We start from the raw sequence: 17,247 nt of genomic DNA on the forward strand, positions 1-17,247 counted from the left end.
ACTGAATTTTGTAATCAAACCAAACTGTGAAACCAAGACTTTAATCTGGATCATGATCAAGGATTAGTTTCAAGGCGAGTTAAATTTGTTTTGTATGAGATTATGTGAACAAGATATAATATTTTGGAACGATAAAAAGGGTTTGTTTATGCAATCCTTAGAAACAAACTTCATGCACTAACACTTGATTATACCACACAAACACAAATCAAATTACCAAACATACAAAAAGAAACAGAGCGGGGTTGATATGTCTGCGAAGCAAGCAGTCTTTAGGTTCACTCACAAAGCAAAAACAAGGAAATAAAGAAAAAAATGCCCATGAATTGTCCAGGCAAATTACTGGTAAAATATCTTAACGGGATGAAGAAGCCAGTGCAGGTAATTTGGCAGATGAGTGATAGCGACTTCGGCTCTTCGACTTGTTCTTGTTCTTATGCCCCACCCCCACACTGCCCCTATGCACACTGGCGGATGTTGAAGCACCTTGGCTTGTTCTTTTTGATGCTTTTCTTCTGGAGCTCCAACTGCCACTCCCTAGAGCAGCTTTGGCAACACTATCAGTGAGCACTTCCCTTGCCCTTTGTGGTTTAATGGGTTGCTTGTTCAGGTACGTAAGCTTAGGGAGCAAGCTACAAACTGCCTTTCGCAGCTGGTCGTCACTAACGTTGCTCTGAACTGGATTTCCCAACAGATTCAATGCTTGCAATGAGTTGTAGTTGGCGACAAGCTGACCCAATGCCCTTGTTGTCGTTATCTTGTTGAAGCTCACGTCCAATACTGTCAACTTCAAGAACCTATGTAGCCCTTCAACATCACTTATCTTGTTCCCAGCAAGGTACAGTTCTTTGATCAGTATGCAGTTTGACAACCCTGGCATCATTAATGAAACACAATGCACTTTTAGAACTACATGCAAGTTGTCTAAGGAGAATGTTTCTAGGTGACAGGTTCACGAACTAGTTACCTACCATGTCCAATTCGAGCAATGCGGTTATAACTAAGGTCAACAACTCGCAATCGAGTTAACTCCCTGAGTCCTTCGATGGTGCTGATCTTGTTTCTTGACAAGTTGAGTATGTGAACGCCCTTTGGCAATGATCCAGGAGTAATATGGGCTGCCGAGAAAGCAAGAATCATAATCATATATCAGCGTGCAAACTGCAAATTAGTTATATCATCAACTTCTTTTCAAGAGCTTACTTATAAAGTTGTTCGACAAGTTGACAGACCGAAGGCTGGTGAAACCTGAGATGATTGGAATAGCTTTCAAACCTATTCCTGATATGTGAGCAACGGTTGAGGAAGAATTGAGAGTCTGAATGACACTATTGGCATGTAAAATCTCCTCAGAGAGATTGATATCCGGACGGCGAGTGGAATAGGCAGTGTTTCTTGCTGGTGATTTACCAGTGTCTGGAGAAGGTGGAAATGTGATGCCCTCTTCATCATTCACATCATCAGCAGGCTGCACAATTTCGGTTTCGAGATCTCTCACCCATTCATCGACTCTTGAGAATGATGATGATGGAGCAGGGAATGCAACCCATTGGTTCTGGGGCCATAAACCAGAAACTCCATTATGAAAACCTTTCCAGCTCCGGTTGTCATCGCAGTTGCCAGTGAAGCCTTTGTTCAAGGACTCTCCCGTAAACGATCCCGGTGATTCCATCTTGCTCAGATTCATTGCTTGATGTAGATCAATTGTGTCTGAAGAATACCCACCTTGCTGGTTCAAAGTAGCAGTGATAGGAGCAGGTTGCGGTTTGGTCATCCAGTTGTGAGAGTTCCGGTGGCTCCAGAGGAAGAACTTCCACCATAACTTTCTGCTTCTGGAAGGTAGAACTTGACTGGAAGAATGTTTTTTCAACATCACTCGGTCGGCACTGCAGCGAGTCATCACAGAAGCAGGGCTACCGAGATTAAGTCCTGCAGATAAGTCCTGCAAGTCTTCAAATGACTGAGATGGAGGGAAATGATCAGCTACCTCTCTTAGCACATTCCTCCTCTCCAAATCGGAACACGAGCGCTTAAGCATAGGTGAAGCCCAGAACTCAGCCCTCCTCATCCCAGGATCACTAACATGTCCACTTTGGACCTTATCAACAGCCTTTTGAACCTCTTCCTTGGCTTCAGTTTCAAATGAACCTGAAGAAGCAACCCTTTTGGTTCCAAAATCAAATTCTTCACTTGAGTTGGCCACATGGGCTTGGAGATCAAAGTCAGAGAATTCTCTCTTGATTGATGCATTCTCTTCATGCTCATCTTCCCCTTCATATGCTTTCTCTACTGCTTCACATCCAACAGGGCTCCCATGCCTGATCACCTTGACATTGCAATCCTCCTTAAACCCAACAGGTGCTGGGACACTAAAAGTTGTCGATTTCAATTCATCGCTCTCTAAGGGCTTCACCGGTTGTTGGAGCTTAATTTGGAGGGTTCTACCATTCTTTTGCTCACCAGCCCCCTACAAGTGAAACAGATTCAAGCCAGATGAAGCAGGAAATCATTACATGCACAAAATTGAAGTCTTATGTTAGATTTTTAAATCCCATTCTCACCTTATCTTTCTTTTTCCTCGCGGTCAACAAAGAGAAACAATTGAATTTGGCCATTTTATGAAGGACCTGGGTCAAAATCTCAGAGAAGCCTAAATGTATATATGCAATGAGTGCACCGTTTTATTTTCGCTCTTCCGCCTCTTGAACGTAAACTATCTAATAAGCTCACATCTCTAACCGATTCTAATTAACAATGGAACTTGAGTTTGTGGTTTAAACGTTAGCCATAATCAACAGGAAGGCACCAAACCAAGGAGCGTGTAGAATCTGAAGGCGAATGACCACCGGAAATGAAAGGGCCAACGCCTTCTCCGGCTCGAGAAGGTGTCACTAGATTGTCGGCCAGAGTTGAAGACCCAGCTTCTTTCCAGAAGCTACTTTTAAATCTGTCCTGTTTAAGAAGAAAAGCAAGCAAGTGGTTAAGAAGACTCCAAAGCTCCTTTAAGGTAAGAGTTAATTTTTCACTCCTATTTGAGCAAATATCTGTGTCAGTTTGCCTTGTTATTACATAACCCCATTAATAAAAGAATCTCACTCAAGACGTCTCCCAACTCCTCATTGAAGTATTACATAACCCCATAACCTTTAAGGTTGACACCAAATGGGTTACAACACTCTCAGATTCGTAACTTAAAACATGGGATCTAGGATGCAGGTGAAGTTTCTGGCACAGATTAGTTAAAGAAGAAAAAACAAAGTAGAAAGTTGGAAAAAAAGAAAAACTAACCTATTGAAGCTAATCTCCGCCAGAGTGTTATCCTTGGAACGCCTTTGTTGAGCAAAAAGCAAGGAAATGGTTTCGAGGCTTTGGATAAATGAAAGAGCAGATTATTTGAGAAGAAAGGTAGAGGTGCTAAAATATGGAAAGACGAGACTGGAAATAGCGAGAGATGGCTGGTTGTAAAGTAATATAGTAAAATAACATACGCGCATGAAACACGGCGAAATGGTTATGGAATGGAATCTCAATTGTCAACCTACCCCTATAAAATTATTATTAGTTAATTTTTTAGTAAAACCAGTGTACGGATCATATTTAACTTGAGTCAGGGAGACTAATTTGGGCTACAATGAAAGAGATTTATTAATCAAAATTTTGTCAGCATTTTTCACGTGGAAAAAACAAAGGGTTCGTATTTTTTTTGGAAAGTAGAAAATGTCTTTGTGAGTTAAGAGTGATTTGGAAAGTACATAGGATCCAAGAGTTTGATGGAACTCTCTCTGCCTTTGGTTCGGTCATCGGTGCTTTTGACTTTACAAGCTTTCCTAGATTTCTCCTGCTCAGACAGATGCATTTCGTCACGTCTGCAAGCTAATTGGGTGTTGCATGTGATCTAAAAATCGATAGCTTTTAGTGGCGATGAAATAGAAAAAAGTTGATGAATGGACAATGCTACCGTAGACTGCACTTATCAGAGTACGGCCCATTTTCCAGCTTGCCATCATCATAAATCATTCCATTGCAGACAGGCATATGAAGACAGCCAAATTGCAGTGCCGTGCAATTTCATCCCAACTGTAAACGTCCTCTTTTATCTTCCCGTCTTTATCTTGCTTCTGACGTCTAACCTTCTTTTTTTATTTTATTTTTTGCTTTGATCTTATTCTTTTCCATATTCTCTTTTAGATAATATCGCTAAAATTACGCAAATTTTGTGAACCACGAAATCAGCATAAAGGAAGATTAATAATTCAATTAGCATTTATCCTTACCACGCGCTCCCTCCCTCCCTGCCTCCCTCAACCCCATCAATCATCATCATTCTTCTAATTCCTTAATCAAAATAGAGAATCAGTTTTTTACGAAACAAATGGACCCTAAAAAATTATTTCTCGTCTGAAACAACACAATGATCAGGACGGCCACCACCCATGGTCATGCAGGAAAAAAAGTGACTTTTCTTTATTACATGACTATGACGTCCACCTGCTATGATATTGATTTGCCTCTTAGCTACTTCCCTACATATAATTGCTTCAACTATCACGTATCCTCTACTGTTCAAAACTATATCTACACATCTCCCAGATTTTCAGGGAAAAGGAAGAAAAGAAAATCGAGTTCAAGTACATACGAATTACGAGTATAAATACAGTGTTTTTGCCGACCTATTTATGATGCAACAGCGCATGCAAAATATTTCCTCTCAAATACTACTGGATTGAAGGTTTTTTAAAGTTGAAATATGATTTTGATAATGACATGAAAAATGATGGGTTTTTTGTTTTTTAAGTTGTTCCCCTGTATCCATGTCGTGGACTGAAAACCAACCTCTTATTATTTCCTAAATAGAATATGGCAATGTTCCTATTTGGAACATTTTTAAAATTTCAAGCCTGTTTTGGTCTAAAATATATATGGGGTAATAACTAATAATATATAGCTCTTGGGAACATCAAGGCCATGAATAGTGTGCCAAAAGGAGGCAGAGAAAATATAAATCTGGGAAAATGAATTGGATTTTAATGCTGTTTTGTTTTTCCCTTTTTTGTCGCTTTTACACTTGATTGCATTGCATTTGATCTATAGACACTACCTAAATTTGACATTTAGGGTCAAATTACAATCTTTCTTTCTTTCCGACACGGTAAAATATAATAACACCATCAGACGGAACTTCGCTTCTCTTTGACTCTGAATCATCCGTTGGCTAATGATGAGCCCAAAATAACAGATTTAGTTAATATTTGAGTTAAAAAAAAATCCTTCTTTTGCTTTCAATCAACATTGGCAACTTGGTGTAGCCATAGGTTTCAATTTTTAACCGAAAGTGCATGTCTTTATGGGTCTTACCCCATGCACGGAAAAACGAAATGAATGACAGTCTCTAATTTATTATTGCTCTCTTTTATGTTATCCATCTGCATTCATTGCACTTTTGTCTGTTCCCTCTCAACCTTGACACTCCTAAACCTTGACGAGAGAATAACAGACAACGACCATTGAAGATGGTAGACCATAATTATATATAGGTGAGCTAATGGCTTCTATATTTTCATAGAAAGCACTGAGCTGAAACTAGTTGGATGGCAAAAGTCTGCATATGGGTTCGTCCCAGGCTGCACATCTTTTTCCTTCGATCCAAAGGATCTCTTCTTCATCAGCTGTGTTCAAATTAAGGGTATACAAAATATTGGTTAAACCAAATCAAATAAGTTGAAATAATTTTCAGTTTATTCGATTTATTTGGTCGATCTTTCATTTTGAATATATTGATACATAGGGGACTAGGTCGTGAAAACAAGTGGTTCACAATGTTTATAACAGGACAGAAGCCGTCTAGTACAGTGGCCTGAGAAGAGAAGGTGGCGTTGTAGCAAAGGTAGGAGAATGAGGAGTGCGGATTTCTTTCCCCTTCCCTCATGCCACGAGTTATACTTATATATATATTGCCCTTTGTCCCAGTTAGGCACCACGTGTTAAGTCATTTTAGTGGATAAATGCAAGTGGTTAAGTGGTTTGGTGTCATATGCTTAGGTAAAGAAAATCATGAAATAAAATAAGATCATATATATTGGGATAACGAATTTTATTCCAAATAGATTAAAGATATCCTAACATATTTACGACAATGTCATTGCACGAGCACTTGGTAAAGTAGTTTCTGTAGCTATATATATTAAGAGAAAGATCAATCATGGTATTAGAATAGAATGACTCTATGACTTCCACTGTGTCTAAAAATATTGTTTTCTAAACCGATTTTTCCAACAACTGACCCATCTATGAAAATGAATTCATATGATGAAGAACCATATCTTAAAGATTGGATCAATTCAAATCAAAACCAAAAATCAAATCTTTGAATTTAAGGAGATTGGATTGTCTAGTTAAAGACTTAGATATTTTTGAGGCTTAACCCACAAATTGGAATCTAAGCTATACCCTTCTTCTTATTTTGGTACTAAACCTTTTTTTGGTCACAAGTGTTACCTAACTATTTTTTCCCAAGTTGGTAACTTTCTTAGTTAAATCGTTAAGTCTATTTTAAAAAAGGCTTGACCCACAAATTAAAACGTAAAATATACCTTTTTTTCCCAAGTTCCTAAACTTTTTTTTGGTTGCAAATGGTACCTAAACTACTCTTTTGGCACTCATTTTACACGAAAATATTATATCCGTTAAAAAAATTCAATCAAATAATAAACCGTCACATCAAATAAACTTAAAAATGATATATTTTTTAATTCTTTTATTTATTTTCTTTCTTCTTCCTTTATAATGTCTAACAATACCAACAATGCTAGAATTTTGCCCTATCAAGTTCAAGATGTTGGCAATTAATTATGTTTTCAAGCTTCACCACTTGCTTGCTCGACTCGACGAAATCGAAAAATTCATTTCATCTATCAAAATTAGTGTTTTTAGAATTGGACCGAACCAGGAACTAGTCGAGGAACTAATCTAAAGATAGGGGGTTGAACTGATTGACATGTGGACTGATACAGACAGGTTGAATCGATTTTCTCAATTATTTAAATATTTTTGTTTTTGTGAATTTTATAATAATTTATTTGATCGAACCGGATGAACTGATCAAATCGAGATCTAGGCCTGACAAGTTTAACCATTAGCTTGGTTATGTAGTGTAACACCTCAATACCCAACCAATCGTCGAGTCTGAGTTACGATGTGTCACATTCGTTGTCGGAGCAACTACAGTCAAACTATATTCAATTACATCTATTAAATGATAAATTTAAACCAATACAATCATACAGTACAAAACATAACTATTTCCGGGTCTTATACGAGCTTATGAAAGCTTTAACACTAACTCAAGGTCAAATTAGGGCTAAATTGTAAAGATTCTAAAATACATAGTTGATGTCTCAACGCAACATATTGGGTAGACCTCATCGCAACGTTTAATACTCGGCGTCACACCATGGCATGGCAACTTGGTCTCGTCGCGAAGTCAACCATTCAATGTCGCAATGTGACATACTATTTTCAAATGGTTAGGTTTTGGTACTTGTTTGCAATCACCTAAAACTTTTCAAATTCGTTTGCAGTTATAATTTCAACCAAATCTATATACCTAATGAAATCTATTATGTCTAAAATATCATTTATACATACACGCCTTCATCCATTTCAACAAATTCACTCAAGTACATGAAACAATTTATCCATGTCCTTCATTAAACTAGTTGGCATTTATACACATATGTATACAGACACATTACCAATTAGCCTATTAACATACCACAAAATATGTCTAACCAAAAGTTACAACATTCACAATATCATGTACATGAACATATGACCAATTAAAAATACTAATTCTGACTCAACATAGGTACATGTCATATAAACAACAAAATAAACTATACAAACTTTTGTTGAGTCTAGGATCTCTGTCTGGATGTTGAAGTTGATGCTCAAGGCCTAGATATGAACCTACCCTACGCACAGAAAATAAATCGTACGTTGAACAATAAAACTCAGTGGTATTTCTATGATTCAAATCAAAGAATTAAAGTTTATATCAATTGCATACATCCAATTCAAAGACCATTAACAACAAATTCATACATATTTCATGCTAATCCTTAATCACATATCAATATATATAAGCCACAAAGTGCACCAAATATACCAAATGAATCAACTATGTATTACTTAAATAACAAGCTTGTTAATCATACAATACCAATATCATTAATATTTATTTTCCTATTCAATTTAACACATACAATCAAATCCACATTTCAATTCCGAATCGAATCAATCATTCTTTATATTACTGTATTGACCCTCAGGCTCGTTAACCGGTTCGCATGGTCTTTCACATGCTATCGATAATCAAATATCGTTTTATAAATATCTGTAATAAATTTTATAACATTTAATCGTTTTCAAATATTAATTAACCAATTCATAATTTATATTCTCTGTTAACATGACTCAGACTCGAACGGATACACTGATCCTAACCAACACACTAATTTGGCTCCTAGTGTCTCATCAAAATGTCCGAAGTAAATACCAGCACTCATCGGTATAACCAAAATAAAAATTGTGCCCTAAACTTATCAGAATGTCCAAAGGAAAATGCGCCCAACACTCATCAACATATAGCCGAAGTAACCTGTATTCAATCTGTCCTATGGCATACTAACTATATCCAACTCTGCCTGAACTGTTAATAGGGTAACCAATAATCTAATTTCATTATATAGCTCGATTTACATTTCATCATTTCCAATTCATAATCCAATTCATTATTTTATAAATAACATAACATATTTCAACCTAATTCAGACCCAGTATCATACATTCATCAAGTTATACTATTTTCTATTTTATTCAATTTAGTCCTCTATTTCAATAATTAATCTCAATCATAGCAATTCGATTCAAATAATCATTTCCAACTCACCTCAATATCATACCATGCAAAAAAAATAATATAAATATTCAACAATTAAAGTGATTTGAATCATACAAATACAAATTGAAACTTGAGTTACTCATCGTCAGCTCTCGCCTTTCCTTTCCCTTTCGATGACCTTATTTCATCTTTAGTTACAAATAATAATTCAACAATACAAAATATCAAATTTCATATCAAACCAATTTCAATTACAAAGTTAAATATATTTTTCAATTTATTCAATTTAGTCCCTAAACCTAGGACAAACATCAGTTTTTATCTAGACCTTCAAATTAAAATCTAATTTCACATATATTCGTTAGGGAACTTATAATTTCTATTCCTACTAAAATTTCATAACAATTTTCATTTTATTCAATTTAATCCATAATGTATGAAACTAACAATTAGATTGTACAATTAAGTATTTTTCTTAGTCTAAGCTTAATTTTTATCAATTTAACACCTAAATCATTCGATCCTCAACAATGACATCTTATCAAAACTTCACCAAATCATTGGGTTAGCTTAATCAAGCTCCCAAGGTAAAAATTCTATAAAAATAAAAGAAAAGTGGTTAGAGACTTACTTGAATTAAAGACTAAAAGCTTCGATACCCTAGCAACGATGTTCTTATTTTTATTTTTCATTTATGGTCGGTTGGAGAAGATGACATTTATCTTTCCATCCACCAATTCTCAGTTTTGTACTTAAATTAATGATTATTTAACTTTCATTAATCATATTTTTAGTTTTAATTAATCTTAATTTACTAAATTAATCTATAATCACTATTATGGTCCACTAGAGAATGTTTAAAAGTGGTTTATTAACCATTTTGACCCTTTGGATAATTACAATTTAAGTCACTAAGACATTTCCTAATTAAAAATCTATAACGATTGGACTTTTAAAATTTAGTCATTGGGCCTCAATTAAACACAATTTCGACTAAATTGACTATTCAAATTTCAATTCATATAAATACTAACTCTGCAAATATCTCTATTTAATATTTACAGACTCAGTTTACGAAAATGAGATCCCAAAAACCACATTTTCCGACACCACTGGAAATTGGGTCGTTACATAGAAAGGAAAAAAGGAAATATATAAAAGAAAATAATATTTTTTGTATTTTTTACCACATGTCAAATTTTAATTGGTTATTTTTTAAAAATAGAATTAATGGTTTAACTAATGATTGAACTAGTAGAGGTACCAACTTGGGGAAAAATAGTTTAGGTACCACTTGTGACTAAAAAAGATGTTTAGGTTCCAAAATGAGAAAAAAAATGCATAGTTTAGGTTTAGGTACCAATTTGTGGGATAAGTCTTTTTTTTTTCAATAGACTTAATGGGTTGCCTAACAGAGGTACCAATTTAGGGGAAAAAGTAGTTTAGATACCACTTGTGACCAAAACAAAGTTTAGGTACCAAGATGTGAGAATGGATATTGTTTAGGTACCAAATTGAGGGTCAATCCTATCTTTGAAATATCTTAAACTTTATCAGGATATTGCTTATGCTTCTTTAGCTGCATAGAGAGATTGATTGTACTTGATCTAATATTGTTAGCAAGTCGAAAAAACATATATTGAGAATAGAATACTTGTATAAATTTTGTACGGAGAGTTTAACACTTATTTTGTTTATTAGAAATTCACTATTGTGGGGCATTTTGTAAGCAAACAAGTAAGCGAGTTGATTTACACAGTATTTAGGAAAAAACTTATATGTAGAACAAGATTTAAATCAGTGTTAGAGAGAACTATAGAAAGTCTCGCGAATATAAAAAAACTGAACTAAGTTCACGTTTATTCTTTTGGAGTTCTGCCAACAATTTTAACTGCTTCTATAATGACTTCCCTATTTTGCAAATATTGACTGCGTTTTCTTTAATTAGGAAAATACAACAGTAACAGATTACAGAATATAAAGTCACATTTACTTAGCTAAATTTACATTTTATTCCATGAGTGTTGAAGTGGTTGAATATTAAAGAAAAAATGTTGTGAGAATATTTTTTTATTTTTCAAAATTTAAGAAAAATACTAATTCAATAAAAATGTTTTTAAATATTTGGTATCCAAGGAATCTGACAAAGTCATCAGTTAAAATAAAAAAAGTGTAGACCCCATGGATTCACAATCAATCGTGTTCCTCCAGGTCAACATCACTACTTCCCATGTGATCACTGCCAATTGTCAATCCAACGATCAAAACTTCTCCTAAATCCCTCACATGCACCGCGTTGATTGAACCCTCATCCGCACCCAACATTTTTCGACTTCTCCAAGGGTTTTTCCGACTTTTTCCTCATCCTCAAAAGTCCCTCTCAGAAAACTCAATCCAGACCGTCGATTCACCCTCCTCAGCGAACCACATCTAACGGCCAGAAAACAAAGTACGGCATTCCTTAAAAAGCAGTTTCCCTTCCTTTCCCCAGCTCCCCCAAACCGCAAAATCTAAAGATCAAAGACTCAAAGACAAAGAAAGCGGCCATGGAGAAGGAAAGAGAGCAACAAGTTTACTTGGCAAGGCTCGCTGAGCAAGCTGAAAGATACGATGGTAACTACCTTTTTGTGGATCTTTCAATTGATTCGTGAGATTTTGTTTGCTTACTTTTTTTAATCCTTTATTTTCTCTGATTTGATCGGTAGTCTTATTCTGTTTCGTTTTTGTCGTTTTAACTTGATCTCTAGCTTGATCTGTAGTTTAGAGAATAGTAGAGGCTTTGGTTCTGATTTGATGATAATATACTGAAAAGAGGTGATGAAGTTGAGACTTGAGTTACAACCTTTTTTTAAAAACAAAATTTGTAGCAGTAGATAAATATTAGCTTATCTAGGCATAAAGAAGTCCGATTTGATAAAGCAATTGCTAGTACTTTTTATTAATTAAGGTTAAAAACTTGTGGAGAAATAAAATGCTTGTTTTTTACTATCATTTGAGATGTTTATGTTTAAGTTTTTACATTTTGAGGTGTTGCTCATTTTCTTAAAAAAAAACGGTGTTTTTTTTTCTTTTGAATTTGCTATTAAGTTTCCCATTTTAACAAATTTGAAGAAGCAAAAGACAAATTAGCAAATATATGTATGTTTGGGGCTCATTTTTTGGTTTGTTGGAACCTCAGCTCATTTGGAATCTGTTTTAAAATTGTAAAAAAACTTTACTATTTCAGAGATGGTTGAGGCCATGAAGAGTGTTGCTAAGTTGGATGTTGAGCTGACTGTGGAGGAGAGGAATCTGTTATCTGTGGGATATAAGAATGTGATTGGAGCAAGAAGGGCATCCTGGCGGATACTGTCTTCAATTGAACAGAAGGAGGAGGCCAAAGGTAATGAACAAAATGTGAAGAGGATAAAGGATTATAGGCAAAGGGTTGAAGATGAGCTCTCAAAAATATGCAATGACATTCTCTCAGTCATTGATAAGCACCTCATTCCATCTTCCTCCACCGGGGAATCAACTGTTTTCTACTATAAGATGTGAGGATCATCTTACTTTCGTTTTTGTTTTATGGGGCGGTTTGAGTGTGAATATTTCCTTATTTGTTGCTTTTTGTGTAACAGGAAAGGAGATTATTTTCGTTATTTGGCAGAATTTAAGGCAGGAGATGATCGTAAAGAAGCTGCTGATCAGTCACTTAAGGCTTATGAGGTGCGTTGAATTCCCTCCAAATCCTGCTTTTTTTTTTTTGCTCTTCTTTTACCTTTAATCAGCCCTCCTCTTATCCTATTTTGATTTTTATTGTAGGCTGCCACTTCCACTGCAAGCTCAGATTTGCCTCCAACTCACCCAATTAGACTTGGCCTGGCTTTGAACTTCTCAGTTTTCTACTATGAGATATTAAATTCTCCCGAGAGGTCAGAAATTGTAGGAATCTTTCTACCCCCTGTTTATGCACAATCATGTAACCTACTTCTAAATTTTCTTTCCATTGGGGAGAATGATCCCAAAGCTAATTTTTCTTTTCATTTTGTGGTAGTTTCAGAAATACTTTCCTTGGTAACCATTGTTGTTGTTTACTTATTTTAATAATTATAGATGGCTATTATATGAGTTCCACTTTAGCAGCTAGTGTTTATCTAATGTGATGCAAATCGGAGCAGGGCTTGTCATCTGGCTAAACAAGCATTTGATGAGGCTATTGCCGAGCTTGATAGCCTTAATGAAGAATCTTACAAGGATAGCACCCTTATCATGCAGCTTCTTAGGGACAACCTCACCTTGTGGACCTCGGATCTGCCAGAGGAAGGAGGTAAATATTTTGTGTATGTTTCTGTGATTAATAAGAGAATATATATGTATGGGCACATTTGGATTGCTATGGTTCACTTGTTGTCTGACTGGATTTTATGTATTTATAGTTAGTTTCAAGAAGCATGATCTCCTCCTACTAATCACTTTCTGCTAATACAAGTAATTTCTATTGTCAACTGCCTCTGATAATTTCCTTTTTGCAAATTTGCTATTTGGTAATCCAGGTGAGCAATCAAAAGCAGATGAACCTCAGGTTGAGGTAAGAAAATTTTAATTTTTTAAGCTGGACTGATCGTTGATCAACCGATGAATTTTATCTCTGGCATGTTAGATTTTATTGTGGTGTGAATCTTGATTGCATTCATACTCTTTCATTCTGCTGTCTACAAATAAACCTCTTTTTCTGTCTTCTCAAAATTGTTCAATATCTTGGCAGAGTTAATTGGATGGAAGAGTATTCTTTTAAGACTGGGCTTGTCGAGGTAGGAAAGGGGCTTGCTGCTAGAGTGACCTGCTTTCAACTCATGGTAGTAGTACCAGGATTTGTTACCTATGACATGGTTCGATTTGTTTATCAGATGTTTTCGGACTGTTGTTCTGTGTTCTCTTCTGTTTAAACATAATTGAATCGGTTACTTTATAGTCTTTATGACTTACTTCCTTATGTTCAATTTTTTGTTGTCTTAGCTTCTTGTTTTTCCATGTGTTTCTGATTGAAGCACACTACACCTCGCTCATTCTTCAGTTTTTTGCTTGGTTTTGATCTTAACATAGCTTAAATGCCCAATTTGTTTGAGAAGTTTTCTGAACAAGGGGATTGATATTTGTGTAGCAGCAGTGTTCGATTCTGTGTGTGGACCTTTTTGCAAAATTCCTGACATGGGTCATCGTCTACTTTCAGACATCCATATTTTGGCCTCCAAATAAGCAAATGACCATCCTCCCCAGTCCTACTGAAAGGGTTCTTTGGGATAAATTATCTTTTTCATTGAACTCAACTGTGAACTGGAATATTTATATATATAGTAAGAGCCTAAGAGGGAAGGGCTTGTTTAGATTTGAATCTTGAATTTAACGTGAGCTAAAATTTCAAAATGAAATTAAGAATCTAACAGAAATATTATATCCTTGAATATATGGGCCTGGTTGTTGAATTCGGTATTCGAGACTACTAACTCGTTTGCAAATGGTAGCAGATTGATACAACACGTATGGGGAATAATGATTGAAATTCACTAAAGGAAGATGAATTTTACTGAATAATCAATTCCTTAGCAAGAATTTATGTTGTGGATTTCCCTAACAATAAAACTAAGCATCTGATGCTCAGAAGAAAAGTGGGAGGGATGCATCTAACGGGGGCTCCTTAGGAATAGCTTAATGGATTCTGTGTCTCCCTCTGTTGATTTTGATTTTTCATATGGACGTAAATGATGCATAAAATCTAGGCTGTTTTCAAGGTTATCTTCTCTGCTTCTCCTTTGCAAGATGAAAGATGGTTTTCATTGTTGGGAATGGGAGATGGGGTGGACGGTGGAGGCTGCAAATCAACTAGAAATGATTTCAAGTGCCTGTAAGACTCTTTTGGCTTCTCTACGATGAAGGCGTGTCCCGTGCCCTTGATGACGACGAGGTGAGCATTATCTCCCAGATGCCTGCATTTTTTGAAAAAAAAGAAAGAAAAAAAATCCCTCGATCAGCGGAAAGTTTTTTTTAAGTAATTTGATTCCCAAAGCTTTGAAGAAGATGCGAACCTTTTTAACCTGTGACCCAATTCCAAAGGGAAAATTTTATCATATTCTCCCCATAAAATCAAGGTGGGCTGAAAATAGTGAAGTCACAAAGGTTGAAAGCAAACTTGGTTCAGAAAAAAAGCAGCAAATGGTTAAAAAAACAAAGAACGGTTTAAAATTAAGATGAACCTGAGAGATTTTGGTAATGTTTGATAATTTTCGATCTTTGGGTATTGCTCGGATCAGCTCTTTCTTTTCTTCCGTGTGCTCTGTACACATAACCTGTTTGTATATGTGGCCCCAATTAACATAAAGAAAAAGACAACCCCAAATGAAAAGCAGACGTATTGAGGCAGTCGATTGGCTATTAACAAAGATGAGAAATTTGTGCTGGTTCTAGAGACTGAAATCGTTGGTTCACTTACGTCAATGAAATCCGCGAGCAGACAAGAAGGGACCAAAGTCGAAGAAGGCGGCTTGAACATAGCAAAACCCAAGAGTTCCCTAAGCTTCTCAGGCGTTTGGGGTACTAAAATATCGGCAGCTTCTTCCAAATCAGATACCTTGAAAACTCCTTCCTTCAAATCTTTCTCTTCCATGCAAACTCCAGCGCAGCAGATCACCACTCGCTCAACAGCTTCACTGAACTGCGCTGCTAAACTGTACCCAACAAACCCACCATAGCTGAGGCCTACCAGGCTGAGTTTCTTCACCGAGTTGGCTTCCATCACTCGCATCACGCACTGAGCCTGAAACGATTCGGAGCGTTCAGGCCGAGTCGTGTAGGAGTCCCCGAAGAAGACAAGGTCGGGTACGAAGATGTTGAAGAAAGGGATCATCTTACGAATGGTGTCACCCCATTGCCACATTGTGTTGGCTCCCAGTCCATGGATGAGGAGGAGGTTAGGCTTGGAGTCATTATGTGTCTTGGGGACCCAACAGTGCATGACGGTGCCATCTTGGAGGTCCGTGATGGTGGATCGAAGCCCCGCTTTGAGGAATGATGATTTGTAACACCGGTTTCTGGCTGCGGTTAAGCTGAAACACCTTGTCATTTTCTTTTCTTAGAAAACCTATGGAATCATACAACCTAAACTCTTCCGCCAAGGGAGGGATATGATTGTCCTCTAATCACTTGATAATGATGGATTTTGGTTTAGTTTATGTGATGTGAGAGGGACATAGATAGCACTATTAAAATGGATTTTTGAGGAATAAAAATTTGTGGGTGTAGAGGAATAAAGAGTTACATCAGATCTTGGTCTGATTTGAGAGAGATATTAAAACTCAAAACAATGGAGGAAGGAAGATGAGAGATAAAGGATATGTAAATGTAATATGACCAACCAAAGCGATTGAAGCCAATTTCCACCAGCAAGTTCTTTTCTTTTTTGTAAGGTTTTTTTTTTTTTTGTGGGGGACATTAAATGCTATAGCCAATAGAAAAGATTGGAATTTGTGTGAAAGAAAGAGATGGTGTTGTCGGGACCATGTGGGTCTGGCTGGGGTTATTCTGTTTTCTGCTTTTCATTTAATCTAATCTTTTATTTCCAAGTCAAAATTTTTTAAAATGATTTTTCATGATTAAATTATAAATATTTAAAAACACAGTATAATTATTATAATTATAATTATAATTATTATTTAATGTTTATTTAAATAATTAAAACTAAAAGTTTGTAGGCCAAAGTCCCAGTGACGCCGCCCCTGCCTATAATAGTCAAGGAAGCAGTCATCAGGGGTAAGTTTTGTTTAGTTGAACTTCCATACGGAGATGGATTACCAGATAAAAAATGTGTGGATGTAAGTAAAGCATACTAGTCGTTGAACTGCTGCTAAGCTTATTATTATTATTATTATTAACGATAAGAGACATTCAAGCTTCACAACATTTTCTCTGAAAATTTTTTATTCATAATTTAATTGTTTTTCTTAATTTGATTTCTATACTTAAACTCAATTAAAGTAGGAAAAAATGTTAGTCATCAACTAGATTTTTACAATTTTTAAATAAATATTTTTAAAAAATTATATAAATTTCATGGAATGACAAAACAGATATAATCAAAGAAACTATTTTTATTTTCAAATGGAAGGTGCAGTGTTTATAAAAGCATCCGGGAAAGTGGGAAACGTAACAGTGCTTATCGTGCGGCTCTCTCCTTAATCACAATCAATTTGGGGTTAATTCCTTTCATCACGTGCGCTTCTATTTTGAAATTTGAGAAAAATCAGCTCTAATGAATCAACATCAAATCCACCACCTCTATAATTGCTCTTACTCTATGTTTAATAATTTAATTTAAA

The 17,247-nt window shown here is 35.7% G+C and overlaps 3 protein-coding genes across 3 annotated transcripts; 1 reads left to right on the plus strand and 2 right to left on the minus strand.

The window, feature by feature from the left end:
- Window positions 1-191: 191 nt before the first annotated feature.
- Window positions 192-4,154, minus strand: LOC107905108 (uncharacterized). The gene is made up of 5 exons (XM_016831682.2): window positions 3,289-4,154; window positions 2,562-2,952; window positions 1,204-2,467; window positions 972-1,118; window positions 192-873 (listed from the first exon to the last, which is right to left on the minus strand). The coding sequence occupies exons 2-5, from the start codon at window positions 2,613-2,615 to the stop codon at window positions 356-358; spliced, it is 1,983 nt and encodes a 660-aa protein (XP_016687171.2). The 5' UTR covers window positions 2,616-2,952; window positions 3,289-4,154; the 3' UTR covers window positions 192-355.
- Window positions 4,155-11,197: 7,043 nt separating this feature from the next.
- LOC107905110 (14-3-3 protein 7) lies at window positions 11,198-13,878 on the plus strand. Its single transcript, XM_016831683.2, has 7 exons — window positions 11,198-11,512; window positions 12,126-12,432; window positions 12,517-12,604; window positions 12,701-12,810; window positions 13,057-13,205; window positions 13,432-13,466; window positions 13,644-13,878. The coding sequence occupies exons 1-7, from the start codon at window positions 11,446-11,448 to the stop codon at window positions 13,647-13,649; spliced, it is 762 nt and encodes a 253-aa protein (XP_016687172.1). The 5' UTR covers window positions 11,198-11,445; the 3' UTR covers window positions 13,650-13,878.
- Window positions 13,879-14,432: 554 nt separating this feature from the next.
- On the minus strand, window positions 14,433-16,500 carry LOC107905109 (uncharacterized hydrolase YugF). Its single transcript, XM_041094274.1, has 4 exons — window positions 15,366-16,500; window positions 15,130-15,222; window positions 14,962-15,029; window positions 14,433-14,862 (listed from the first exon to the last, which is right to left on the minus strand). Exons 1-4 carry the CDS (start codon window positions 15,993-15,995, stop codon window positions 14,652-14,654), a joined length of 1,002 nt encoding a protein of 333 aa, XP_040950208.1. The 5' UTR covers window positions 15,996-16,500; the 3' UTR covers window positions 14,433-14,651.
- Window positions 16,501-17,247: the final 747 nt, after the last annotated feature.

Source organism: Gossypium hirsutum, chromosome D05 (assembly GCF_007990345.1).
Source record: "Gossypium hirsutum isolate 1008001.06 chromosome D05, Gossypium_hirsutum_v2.1, whole genome shotgun sequence".
In the NCBI taxonomy this organism is placed as follows: Eukaryota; Viridiplantae; Streptophyta; class Magnoliopsida; order Malvales; family Malvaceae; genus Gossypium; species Gossypium hirsutum.